This window comes from Sebastes fasciatus, chromosome 3, assembly GCF_043250625.1.
Source record: "Sebastes fasciatus isolate fSebFas1 chromosome 3, fSebFas1.pri, whole genome shotgun sequence".
Taxonomy (NCBI): Eukaryota; Metazoa; Chordata; class Actinopteri; order Perciformes; family Sebastidae; genus Sebastes; species Sebastes fasciatus.
In genome coordinates, this window is record NC_133797.1 from 16,800,918 (window position 1) to 16,815,338 (window position 14,421).

The following is a 14,421-nucleotide window of genomic DNA, read 5'->3' on the forward strand; positions in this document are numbered from 1 at the left end:
CTAAGGTAACAAAAACACAAGGTGACTCAGGTGATTATACACTAAAGAAAACATACTTATTCATATTATATTCCGTTTCTGATAATAGATCCACCTAAATGTTACACATTGTTCCTTTAAAACAACAGGCGGGTCCCCATATGAATATTGAAACAGGTTTTGCTTGCTGTAATCATTCCTTGTCCATACTGGCCCAAAGGAGAAAGCCATTTCAATGTAAGTGATGAGAGACATAATCCACAGTCTTTGCTGCTCTGTGCAAAAATACATTACAAGTTTTAGCTAAAGCTAATATGAGGCTTCAGCAGCAAGTGAATATCTTCCAAAGCCACAGCCTTTTTTGTACGAAACTCCCTCGGCGTGGTACTGTCCCTTCACCACATGTCAGCACAGAAAAACACTGTTTGGATAAGGTGTCCTGTCGACATTCATTCCCTGAGCAAACTTTTGTAGATGGACCTACACTGAACACATGGCAACATGAAGTAATTAGTTTACTGCAGTTTTGTACTGAAGCAAAAGTTTTATCAGAAGATTCTATTTCAGGAGTTACTGAACTGTATGGCACCAAAACTAATAACATCGCCTGTTCAAAGATAGCTGCCCTGAGAAAGATGGTAGAGAGTGAATGTCAGGAAAAACGGCCATAGTAATAAATAAAGTGTATAAGTGTTTCTTCAGATGACACATTTTAATCTGGAGAAAAGATAGTGAAAGTCTTAAACCAGCCCTGTCAAACAGAAAAGAACAAGTCAGTTTATCCTGATTAAGGTGTTTACATGAAGCGTTACCTTCTGATTGATCTTATAGGGGCAACTGTAAAAGGAGAGACTGCATGTTGTCAGATGTGACATCCTATATACCTTCATTTACTGTTGCCACAGTCTTCACTTGTACTCTTCACACTATACAAACATTAGCAGGTTTTAACTGAGAAAGTCAAATGTCTGAAAAAGCTATCTTCAAGTCTATCTGTGCTGATATGTGTATTAAAGAAATTCTTGATCAACATTCAGATTTCCTGGATTTCTTCTCTGCAGTCATATTGTATAATTAGTGTTGTGTGTACTGTGTGTGTGTGTGTGTGTGTGTGTCTGTGGTCAGTCCAGTGATGAGAGTGACATTTCAACAAAGTGCACTCCTGCCTGAATGTTTTCTGAGGAAGAGGTGGGGTGCAGATAGATGCGGCCATGGATCAATGCCACCACCCACCCATTTCTCATTCAGCTTCGGCTGAATGAGAAAGATTACAGCAATCACTTGGGCACACAGCAGATAGGGGCTGACAAGACTGTTTGTGAGCTTTCTGAACACGATGCATTCAGGTGTGAAAGGCAAACAGGGCTGCGCCTCAAAAACTAAACAAAGACAAAAGACCTGTGTGATAGACAGCATCACATCGATAAGTACTCCTCAAAACTAAGTATGAACACCTTTTAAGGAGTTTAAATACATTTGTGCTATGCGTTTATTTTTAATTCATGTATTTGCATTTCTGTATCTTTGGAGGGACGGTCTTAAAATGTTTGGCGACATCTCGCACTTGCTGCTGATGGAAGCTTGCTTTGGACAAAAGCTTCTGCCAAATGAATCTAATTTAATGTAGTTTGTTTATTGAAAAGCAATTTGTAACCGTACTATAAAATGTGCAATATAAATAAAATTTTACTTTATTTGTGCTCAGATATTTTGACTGTTTGTATTTGTAAAGAGAAGGGATTTTAAAACAAATCAATATTTGGCCACTTTGGGAATTAAAGACTGGCGTTGTCACGTATTGTATCGAGCATTAAACTGTAACTTTTAATTCCTGAGGAACTGATTCTAACATGAAAAATCAATACAGTTTACCAGGCCTACTGGGGTCACTGCGCTGCTCTACACTCAGGTGTTGATTAGTGAAAAGAACAGGTGCTGGGTAATATGCAGTGAGTCACGCTTTGTGCAAATCAGAAACACGTTTAATGTAGCAACAACTTATCACATCAGAGCAGAAAAAAAATGAATGGCAACAGTGTGACGCTATTCACGTTTGGGATTATTTCACAGAGAAAACTGTGAAAGCTGACAAGTATCTCACAAGCAAATCTACCTCAATTTAAAATCAGCTGCTGACATTTAATAAACCCTATCACATCTCTACAGTAACAGTCTGTTAACCTGGCCCGTCAGATGGCTTGTTTACACAGAACGCTCTGAGAAGCCGTCACTGGATACTGTTTAAACTTTCAAAAAATACTTAGCAGGTGATTGGATGAACAGTCTATCAGTCAAACTCTTTCTGAAGCCAGTAGGGAGAAGAGCAAAAATATAATTTCCATCGAGAAAAGCCTTCAGTAACAATCTTTGCTCTTCTTTCAATGAAAGAAATACTCTCCAGTCCTGATATAACTGATGCTATTGCAGCATCTACGCTAACCTCTTCAGGAGGCACCATTGTTGTTTGTCGCCTCTCTGTGTCGCCTCACAAACACCTAAGCCAAGGCCGTAGCTGCCAGTAGCTCCTCACAGGACGCTGATTGGTCAGTGCTCTGGCTTGACTGACACACAAACGGGACTCCCTAAAAAGATGGTATTTCACTTGGATGGGTGTGGTTTTGCAGGACGTAGCTGTGCACGCTTCGGCGAGCTCCGTGACCGTCTAACAGCTCCGTGTGCATGTTCATGAATTGTTTTAGTTTTGTATAAATAATGTAGGTTACTACTTTTAATTTTCACTATCCAGTCATGCAACCTTAGAATGAATTTGCAATTGGCGAGTGGGTGTATGAGAGTATGTGTGCGTGTGTGTGTGTGCGTGTGTGTGTGTGAGAGAGTGAGTCAAGTGAAAATCCCAGTGTGATCAGACTGTAATGTTAATCTCTGCTCTTTGGATTAACGTTTTATAGATCTATCCTGGGTGCTTTCATCTTTATTTTCCAGTAACGTTATGATGGTCCATTTAAGAATTTATCAGCAGTCAGGTAAAAGTTATTTGAAAATGTGCAGCAAAGTTTAGTTGCGGTTGCAGCCCTGCCAGCAGTAATGTTACAAGGAGCAAAAATCTAAGTGTATCTTTGTAAATCGATGATCACAAAAAAATCTAAAATCCTCTCTTTTTTAAGTAACAATTATGAGGTCTCCTGTCAGTTTAATCTTTGGGTTAAGGCAGAGATAAGTTTAATGAGCAACCTTTTAGGGTTACAGTTTTGCTAGCTTATCCAAAAAGTGACAAGACGACCAAATACATGCTGATGAGAACGCACATCAGGCACACAACACTCAGGATGCAGGATGCCGGGTGAAATACCACGTTTTTAGGGAGTCCTGGATACAAAAGCATTACTTGAAGCTTGACAAGATGGATTTTCGTGTGATATGTGATCCCGCGCTTCTCGCGTGATCTCGTGTCATCACAAGAATCCAGCTGCCAAGCAAGGTAACCAGTCTGTATGGGTGGCACTGAATAAGATGTAGAAAAGCTCCTGCAGCCTCGTTTTACAGATTGCTCATACTGACTATGTAGACACACGACACATGCTGTAGATTTATTAGTGGTCATAGTAGACCATTTAGTTATAGGCTCATATTTAGATTTAAAATCACTGATCACTGCATTTGAAATTGAATTTTGACAGCATTACCTTACAATAAAATTAGAATAGAATTTCAGCGATATTTTTAATTATTGATAGTGATTTATATTACTTATTGAGTATTAGAGTAAACGTTACGGTAATATTAACAAGCAACTCTGTTATTAGCATACTTTTATGTTCTTTTTCCATCACCTTAATATTACATATTATTAATCTGTGACTGCATCAGCTCAAAGTTTAGACAGTAAGATTTTACAGTCATGCTGATGAGAGAATATTACCCAATAAAACTAGGGCTGCAACTAACGATTATTTTCATTGTTTATATTAGTATATAAAATGTCAGATAATGGTGAAAAATGTGGATCAGTGTTTCCCAAAGCTCAAGATGACGTCCTCAACTGTCTTGTTTTGTCCACAACTCAAAGATATTCAGTTTTCTGTCATAGAGGAGTAAAGAAACCAGAAAATATTCACATTTAAGAAGCTGAGAATTTTGACTCCTTTTTCTTCTTCTTCTTCCAATCGATCATCAGAATAGTTTGTGATTAATTTAATAGTTGACAACTAATCGATTAATCGTTGCAGCTCTAAATAAAACCTTGTATTTTTAAAATAAAATATTACCAATATGTTTCCATTGTTCTTACCAGGATAATAGCTCTGAAATTACCAACACATTACCCCATTTTGTTGTCATAATTCTTATCAATTATGTCACTTGTTTGATAAGCTATAGATCTTCCTGCAGCATATCAGCAGACATACAGGTCATGGTGAATTTAATTCCTGTCTCACTCTGTCTCTAACATACAGTATATTTTCATTAAAACCTCTGTTGTGTCATGGTGAGGCCTTGACAGAGACACGTGTTGACAGAGACAGCTCATTACCTCAGATACCAGATACCAGACACCAGAAACGATGCCTTCTATTGTACTGTTAAAAGGATATAACAGAATAACAAATCTCAGAAAAAAAAAAAAAATACCAGCAAAAGAAGAACAAAAGCAGACTTCCTGCTTGGTCGCTATGGCTTAACATCAACAAGCACTGACTCAGTAAAAGTTGGATGTACTTTGTAGATAATAATGATCACAACTTTGTAAAGAAAAGGTGGCCAACTTTGAATTTCACTTCATTTTTTTGTAAAGTTAATGCGTGTGACTGTGTGTGTGTGTGTATGTGTGTGTGTGTGTGTGTGTGTGTGTGTGTGTGTGTGTGTGTGTGTGTGTGTGTGTGTGTGTGTGTGTGTGATGTGTAAAACTCACCAGGTCTGTCTTGGGCATGTCCTGGTAGTCAGACGAATAGTATGTCGCTGCTTTCCCAAAGCCATTGTCACCAGCGGCCTTTGGTGGCTGAGCGTGCTGTCGGTATGTAGCGCTCTTTGGAGTCCAGCAGAAGAGGTTGATGGATTCACGAACACAGCGCTCAATGTCAATTTCTGTGCAGCAAAAAAAGAAAATATTAAATTTTTTTGCCAATGTTTTCATGAATTGCTTTTTAAATAACCAACATCCAAATAGTGAAATCGCTAAAAAACAACACATCTTTTTTTATGTTTACTCAACTAAGCAAGCAAACACGGATCTTTATACACCACATACCCTAGTAATCAGCAAAGAAAGATGGAAATTAGCAGCCTTGGATGAAGACGGCTGCTTTTTACATCACAACTGTGCGCTCAAATACCATGTACTACCATACTATTTAGTATGGCCGAAAAAGATTTAGTATGTCCCAATACATAGTATGTCAAATGCAGTATGCCAAAACTAGCAGATAGTAATATGTACTAAAAAGAAAAAGAAAAAAAGTATGCGATTTGGAACATGGTCTGAAACTCTACAGCCACGCCAGCGTCTCTGTGAGGCTGCACATTAATGCTTTGAGCTAAATGCTAACATTAGCATGCTAACAGGCTATTAGACTTATCTTTTTAATCTGGCTTTTATTTTGGAGTAATGTCATAGCCTTAGATTTTAAGATGCAAAATTGTATCTACTGTTGTCCACTTTTTGTTGTTTTTATTTTTGTATCTATTTTTTTTTGTCTGTGTTGTTTTATTCTTGCTGCGAAGCCCTTTGGGCGGCATGTTTGTATGAAAGCTGCTATATAAATAAAGTTAAAGTTGCTCATAACGATAATGCTAACATTCTGATGTTTTTAGCAGGTTTAATGTTAATGTTAATGATTATTCACCATCTTATTTAGTATGTTCGCTACTAACATTTGCTAATTAGCACTTAACAGAAATTACAGCTAAAACTGATTAGAGTGACATTTGTTTTGCAGGTATTTGTTAATAAACCAAATCACTTAAACATTTTGACCTAATGGTGGCACTAGATGAACACTCAGAGGATCACTGAAGCAATTACAATCCTGAGGGCGACATAACTATCTGTACCAAACCTAATGGCAACCCAGTGAATAGCTGCCAAGACATTTCACTTAAAACCTAAATAAACTCAGAATAGAGGGCATTCTGCTAATCTTTGGAATTTTCAATTACCACTGACAGCATTTTACTTTAACACATTATTCAACTGTGGTGACTGAGAATAAAATGAATGAATAAAAATGTGATTACCTCCCTTGAATCAGACATAAAGCATAAATGATTATGTAAATGGGGTGTGGGAGGTTTAGCAGCAGACGTGAGCAGCTTGACCTTGGCATTTTGCTGCCATTAATAATCTTAAATAGTCATCCAGCAGTGCCAGAGGCTCTTTGAGGTAATAACTGGTCATCGTTTAGCGGCTGTCCCTCATCTGAGCTATTTTGTCCCAAAATAAGTTTTTAGTGCAAAGCTAAATGTTTTTTTCTTCCCCCTAATGCCTCTCCAGCAGTATCTCCTGCTTCTCGCGTTGAGAATAGAGAGGATTAGGGAACAGGGACTCACTGGATTAGCCGAGGATTTGGGTAAATTAGGAATTCTTTCCTTCACACTCTTTCGCACTGACATCCTCTCTCTTTCACTCCCCTTTTCCGTGGATATGAAGCAAACCTTCCTAATGAGTGCTCCTTGGTATGACCTGCTGCACCTGGCCCAGGCTGAGGGGAAATTATATAAAAGATGTATCCTTCCTCCACTCTATGTCCCACAGTGGCGTCAAGGTTAGGGGGTTGTCAGCCCTCATGGGCTAGGACCTCACAGACTCTGTTACAAGGTTCATTCCAGTGAAAAACACACTGGTGGTCTGAGATTCCTCACCGACAGGCTCCTAGGCAGTTCAGGGAAACACATTTTCCCTCCCTGGGGCGACGAATGCTGCATGCAATCACTCCTCCAGCTAAAAGAGGCAGGAACGAGGAAGAGGAGATTGATAGCGGCTTTAACAAGCCCTGGGCTCAGCTGGGCATTCCGAGGCAGCCGATTTCATTAAAGGGCTTTTTTTTTTCTTTTTAGGAAGACAAAATTACATTTCAGTAATTATGTAGAGGCGTTGATTGTGGGCTGTGACTTGTTGCCACAAATAGAATAGCATGATTAGTTAAGAGCAGCTCGGGGGGTTGTAGAATTGGATTGTGGTGCAAAGGAAGATAGACCTGACAATAATGGAGATGAATGAATACACAGAAATAGAAAATCTGTTGCTTTATAATGTTCCAACCCTTGATATTATAACAGTCAAACCATGAAAACTAATCAGATTATAAAGCCAACCATCGGTTGTGACGATTCCCTTCTCCCTTTTTGAATAGCTCTTTAATTGTAAACCATGATGACATTGACATTGATCATTTCAGTGATCAATCAATGCTCAGGGCTCTTATTTAGATAGATTGTATTTCTAACATGTAAAAACCAGTAAGTAACAAATATGTTTCATTATATGTTCTCATTTATCCAACATATCTACCCAGGAAACAAGTTCAAGTAAGCTAAACTGAGACTTAACTGAAAATTAAGAAAAAGCTTTGGGAAGTAACAACTGTGGTTGCTTTTGTTAAACTGGAATTACAAGATTTAAATAAAAAAAAAAAGTAGTTATGTATATCCTGATCCTTGATATTGTGGCTAAATGATCCAACCACACATGACACACACAAACAAGAGATGGAAACAACGGCTGTGCCAAAGCATTGTTTGAATTATTATCTTCTCAAAAGCATGTTCACCAATAAAAGGATTTTGTATACTACATTTGTACAGTAAATAAAAAATGAACAGACTCACTGGATAAAATGTAAGATGCAGCATTAGACTGAAATCAACTTGTTTCTGCAGTTCAAAACGAAATCAGCATGTCGTTTTTATCAGGTTTTTTTCCTTGAATGAAATTGTACACAGGGCAGCCTGTCAGTCCTCTGAATGAGTTGATTGCACACCGGAATCACTCGGAAAAACAAAACATGATGACATTATAAAAGGGCACATATCATGCTCATTTCGAGGTTCACACTTGTATTTTGAGTTTCTACTAGAACATATTTACATGCTTTAATGTTCAAAAAACGCTTTATTTTTCTCATATTGTCTGTCTGAATTTCACCCTTTGTTTCAAATGCTCTATTTTAGTGCCAGTCTCTTTAAGCCCCCCCACCCCCCTGAAAAAAACCAGTCTCCTCTGATTGGGCTGCGTAAAAATATGGTGCACCATTGCAAAGGTAGATCTTTTCTAGTTCTATTCTTATTAGCCTGCATGTGACATAGGAGCAAAATCTGAATGGTTTTCCGAGTCACATGTTGAGTCACATGTTTTCTGATCTAGGCAGCCCCAGTGGGCAACTCCGTGATCTGAAAAGTGAAGCCAAAACGGAAGTGCCTTAAAATTGCATTCTTTCTAATAGCCAGCAGGGGGCGACTCCCATTTAGACTAAAATAGACCATAAAGCAGGGCCCGCTTTAGGGCGTGGCTACCTTGTGATTGACAGGTAGCTACCACGGCGTTGTCCGTTCTGGTAGTCATCCGTGTTTTCGTCTTACAACTTTAACCCTTTCACAGTGTGTTTTCAGTTCATGAAAGTTAATTATAACCTTTTTGTCCACCTAAAAATGTCTTATTCAGCGTTCGGTTGTACTTAGCTCCACCCTCTCATGTCACGTCTGGTGGCAAATATCCAAGATGGTGACGGCCAAAATGTCAAACTCAAGGCTTCAAAACAACCAATGGGTGATGTCAAAGTGACTATTTTCATTTCTTATACAGTCTATGGACAGCCCCCAAAAAACAGACTGGATTGTCTTATTTCACAGTTTAAGGGTTGGTAGGCACTCCAGATACCCAAATGTATGCGACCAAGCACTGAAAAAGTGAGTTTTTCATGATATGTCCCCTTTAATTAAATGTTACGGTTCTGAATGTTATAAAACACTGTGTCAGTCATTCTCAAATGAGAACTTCTCCTCTTTGCTGAATCGGGAGCACACAAATAACTCTCAGCTTCTCTGAGGTCTGAGAATCTGTAGACATAGTTAAACTTTGAGCACAATTGCTGGAGTGAATCTGAGAGGATTAATAACTTCAGCCCCAAGTAAACATTGTCTGGTTGCTGGTAATAGTATTATTTTATTTGTACACTCATTTTAAAATGTTCCAAACTATCAGTCAAATCCCCAAATGTAAATGCAAATATGTTATGCCAAATATTTTTAAAAGCTAAACCTTCAACTTTAATGTTCTCCTTCTGCTGGTGTTTTCAAGGTGTCCCTGTCTGCAACGTTGCCTCGAGCACTTTCAGCAGCTCGTGGTTGTTTTTCTCAGAACTAAACGTCTATAACTAGAGCTCATCGGTTCTGTGCCCGGCTCTGCTCATTGAGACAGATGCTAATGTCCCGTGAAGGCAAATGCCGCTGCATCATCAGTAAACACACGCTTCCTGTCAGCCGGAGAGGCTTTCTGCTCCATTGTGAATCAATGAATTCTCCAAACAAGAGAAAGTTATAGATTACCCGAGGCTACAAGACTTAGCAAATGGGAATCACAAAATGAGATTAATTGCCAACAAATGGCAGCTGAGATATATTGCTGGCTCCGAGGCATAATGTTGCAGCACAGGTCTTACCTGTTTCACATTTAATTTGATTTCAGACTCTGATATACCGAGTGTGATATCATTCACAAAACTTTATTGAAAATAATTCAGCAATATTTTAGTCCTTGGCGATAGTCCGGAGAGAGAAGATGACTTTAAGTAACATAATTGTGAATAGAAAGTTGTGTGAAGGATGAAGAGGAACAGTACATACAGTATATTGACATTTTGGGGAACCAGTGGTAGGAACACTATTTTATAGTCTGTATCGCTTCCCTTAAATCTGGACCTCTCCTCTTCGTTGGAATATTGGCAACTATAGACTTCACAGTGTTATGTGTAATAGGCTTGTCACTGAGAATTATTGTCACTGGCTCCATTTACTGCCTAGAAGGAGGGAGAGAGAGGAGTGTGTCTGAATCATTTAAGAGCCACTGTCCTGTAACGTTATCTTGACCATTAACTTTTATTCCGACAGTTGCCGACGGGAATGGAAAGAGAGCAGACTTGTTTTTATTTCACAACTAAATGTCAAGCCTACTTATGCATCTTGTAAAGTTAATCCATTTCTCTGAACCTTAGATTAAGTCAGAAATGTATAATGCATGTTCTTTTAACTTTTCACAGCTAAGAACACCTGTCATCACCACTAACTACAGGCTTCCATCATGCACAGGCTGAAAATTAACAAAGATATCAATAATGGTGTGTATCAGACACGAATGGTACAGTGGGAGATGATGTGCTCCTACAGAAGCAGGTTTAGCTAGTCATTTAACTGAATGACGACTCTGTTTGAAACTGCAAATATGTAATTCTTTCTCTTTAAATTCAGCTATATTCTATTTGATTTCTCTTTCCTGTGTGCTACATGAACTAGATTGAGTCCATTTTCCTTCTTTTATAATGTCCAGCCAGCATCAGGGTGTGTTTTTCTGGCTTTGCACTTGCAGTTTTCTGTAGTTACACGCATGTGGAGCATGTGGAGTCTGCTCCGAGACAAATGAATGCAAGCCTCAGTTGTATGAGGACATCAATTCTGCACGCCTGATGGCAGGAAGGAGCAGGTGCGGGCCACAAATCACAAGATTTCCACCATAACTCACAGTCTGTGCGTGTGTTTGTGTGTGGGTGTGTGTTTTCATAACTACATGAATGTGACAAGGCAGAGCACATACAGGCTGACCTCCAAAACCTTGCTTCCAACAAAGGCTGACAAGGTCTATTAGATGCTTATATATCTTACTTATATAGCACGGCTGAATCTGCTATATGTTTACCTTCAAGTCCATGCTTTGAATGTCATGCACTACAAGACTATGAATGATATACTCACTAAAAATATTTAGGAGGGTTAGGAACAAGACTAACAGAGTCCGCAGGCACTCTAGAAACTCTGTGAAGCTGTACTTTGGCGCGGTGGTGCTTTGAGCTTAATGCTAACATCAGCAAGCCAACATTCCCAAAATCACAATGCTAAAATGCTTTAGCAAATATATGGGTAACATCCAGCGGGCTACCTCTGGCTCTGAAAAGTGAAGCCAATGTGGAAGTGCATTCTTTCTAATAGCCAGCAGGGGGCGACTCCTCTGGTTGCAAAAAGAAGTCTGATTGTATAGAAGTCTATGAGAAAATGAGCCTACTTCTCCCTTGATTTATTACCTCAGTAAACATTGTAAACATGACTTTATGGTCGTAATCGCTAGTTGCAAGTTTTCTTTAATACAGGATGTACAGTAAAATAGACGATAAAGCAGGGTGTGTTTTAGGGCGTGGCTACTTTGTGATTTTCGTCTTACAGCATTAACCCTTTCACAGTGTGTTTTCAGTTCATGAAAGTTAATTATGACATTTTTGGTCGCCTAAAAATGCCTTATTCAGTGTTTGGTTGTACTTAGCTCCTCCCTCTCAGGTCTGGTTGCAAAAAAACAAGATGGCGACGGCCAAAACACCTAAATGTCAACGGCCAAAATGCCGAACTCGAGGCTTCGAAACGGCAGTCCACAAACCAATGGGTGATGTCACGGTGACTATGTCCACTTCTTATATACAGTCTATTCATGCTAAACTAACATCTTAGTTTAGCATGTTGCCGTGCTAAACATATGATATTTAGCCCTAAACAAAGTACAGCTAAGGAGGCTGAGAATGTCACTTTGAGCTGATGGTCGCACTAGTAGAAAAGTCAGGGAACCCCCAAAGTCAGTAGGCTTCATCCTTTGGGAACCATGAATGCCTGTATGAAATTTAATAGCAATCCATCAACTAGCTGTTAAAAAATTACACGTGGACCACTGTGGTGGAACAAACGACATTGCCATCTCTAGAGCCATTCAGCTAGCGAGGCTAATAAACAAACCCTGCACATTCCAGGCCAACAGGAGTAAGACCTCTACTGTCATTTAGTAGAGCTGATAAATATTGTGGTGAACTGTTTGGTACTTGAGTGGATTTTGCAGTCTGTTACAAGTTACATAATATCATCTTGTGGACTAGAACACGGCTGGAAACTTATGTAAACTGTTTGAGGTCAGTCTACAGCCCAGAATTCATTCCTAATATAGTTTAGAGAGAGTGCCAGATACTACACTGTAACTACCCAGGTATACACAAGCTGTGATAATAAGGCTGGAAGTGATATACAGAAACGATCTGGCAGCGGTAGCCGCTCTCAGGAAATCTTGCCAAAGAAGCTGACTGCGTCTCCAGGCCAACATATTTTACCTTTATAAGGAGAACTGGCTCTCCTTCTCCCTTCCACCTCAATCACATGAATCTGCTGGACAGTAAAACACAGTGAGGTATGGCAACGCTGAATTTAGCAGAAGGGGAGGCTGCTGGCCTTAGTTTACAGAGTGCTCCTGCATGCCTTTTAGACAAATCGTGCCTGTCTCTGTTGGTTTTAAAATCCCAATGTCATTCTGCCTTTCAGCTAGAAAAAAAATAAGGCTGAGCAGCATTTGGAAATAGACTTTTAAAAGAAACTGTTTGAGCTATCCCTCGGGGCGAGAGGTACGTTCTGAAGACATACATTATGAATGCCGCTCTCGGATTTTATGTCACCGATACTTTGCTGAAGTAATCACTTTATGCAACTGAAAAGGAGCAGTAAAGGGGGCACGTATTAAGAGACACTGTCTTGACAGCATGTGTTCCCTCTGTGCGGCTTATACAGCCGACAAAAACATCAAAATCCCCGGGGCGATGTGTCAATGTCTGCCTATACCACGTTAAAAACCCCTTGGGCTGGGGGTCAGTCTTTTAAAAGTACTTAACGAATACATGTAACCCACAGAGCAAAGCTAATAAGATGCATTTCCATCAAGCTTGCACGATTAGAATCAACCCATGAATTCCTCCTTGATTTGTCAGCCCTCCAGAGAAAGGAGACAGAATTATTCCTCTTGCCTGCAATGCACTAAAACCCACTGGGATTAACAACCATATAGCTGAGTTAAAAGACTAGATTACGATATTTGCCACCCCCACACACACACACACGCCTCATCTTTGTACTACAGTGACATGTCACTTGGTGTAATGAGAGGTTGAACTGTAATTTGCGATTTTTTTGTAATCAGTTTGGGGAAAAAATATATAAAACAGATGCAGGTGTATCACATTTTGCCGTTTCTTATGCTGAATTGCACCCATTTCCTACCCTTTTTCCTGCCAGTGCCATTTACCACCACCACACCCTCTCTCTGTGTTAACGGAATGGTTAATACAAATCTGTATGTTTGTATTAGCGAAGCAGATAGTTGCTTCAGGCAGCCTCCTGGCCTCACATCCCCATGCTAACCCATGGCTCTATTTATTTGCATCTACCTCCTTTTCTTGCATGAGTAATCCTGCATTTGTGGTCCAGAGCTGAAAAAGTGCCACTTAGTTTTCCTGCCTCATGCCTGATAGCACCAAAGACCCCAATAGCTCGGAATGAAGATTATAAGTGATGCCGGAGAACCATACTGTAGAGGTTGTGATTTCTGTGGCAGACAATTCCCTGGGTGCAGCGGTTGACTGTTCGACAGATGCAGAGCAGAGTGCAACACGCCTAGAGCACATCAAGCAGGGAGTGTGTCTGTAGGAGAGCAGAGCTGCCTGCTTTGAGGATATCATTAACTCAAGACACATCAGCACGCATTAGCGAATGTGTCTGAGGAATGAGAAAATAGTCTCCTGCAAATGCCAGTTGCTCACACAGATGGACAACCTTTGAGTGAGGTTTTGGGAAGGCAGAAAAAAGTATTTGTAGGATTTTCATTTGTATATAAGCTGCAGAGGTACAACGGCTTAACGTGTGCAGAAAGTAGATAATAGAAGATGCTCTTAGGCTGTTGTTTATTATCAAGTAACACTTGACCTAGCCTGAGTATGGAATACACCTGAAAAGAAGGACAAACGGAAGACATAGTATTTACAAAGATGTAAATACCGGTGCATATTCTCACCTGGCAGGTCAGAGAAGAGTAGGATGCACTCATTGAAGCCGTTGGCCAAGAGACGGTCCCTGAGCTGCTGCAATATGGCCACGCCGATACAGAAGGGGAAAGAGGAGTTACCCAGCAGCAGCGTGTCCCACAGGTGGAAGATCTTGTGCAGTGGAAACACATCTGTATGGCGGGGGCAGAAATAAACACAACAAAAGGGGAGATTTTACAAAATCACTGAATGCGAGAAAAGACAAATCCCTCAAGGGATGCACAATAAGATCCTGCAAGCGGGACAATAGCATGCGCACAGTGAGAAATGAGGAATCAGTTTGTACATAATGAGCATGATTTGCATGTGCATAGAGCATTTACTGAACATGGCTCTGTGGCTTTAAAATGGGAAGCTCACTAAGCAATATTGTGCATTG

General features: G+C 39.9%; 2 protein-coding genes across 4 annotated transcripts in view; one reads left to right on the top strand and one right to left on the bottom strand.

Annotated features, from left to right (window-relative positions):
- The window catches only part of aimp1a (aminoacyl tRNA synthetase complex interacting multifunctional protein 1a), a 111,610-nt gene that overhangs the window by 61,466 nt on the left and 35,723 nt on the right, over window positions 1-14,421 (top strand). The window lies entirely within an intron of this gene.
- Window positions 1-14,421, bottom strand: part of tbck (TBC1 domain containing kinase) — a 57,356-nt gene that overhangs the window by 23,679 nt on the left and 19,256 nt on the right. For all 3 annotated transcript variants that reach the window (XM_074629290.1, XM_074629289.1, XM_074629288.1), the window contains 2 exons: window positions 14,012-14,173; window positions 4,850-5,022 (listed from right to left, as the gene is read on the bottom strand). In XM_074629290.1, coding sequence (XP_074485391.1) covers window positions 4,850-5,022; window positions 14,012-14,173 — 335 coding nt within the window. The remainder of the gene's footprint in view (window positions 1-4,849; window positions 5,023-14,011; window positions 14,174-14,421) is intronic.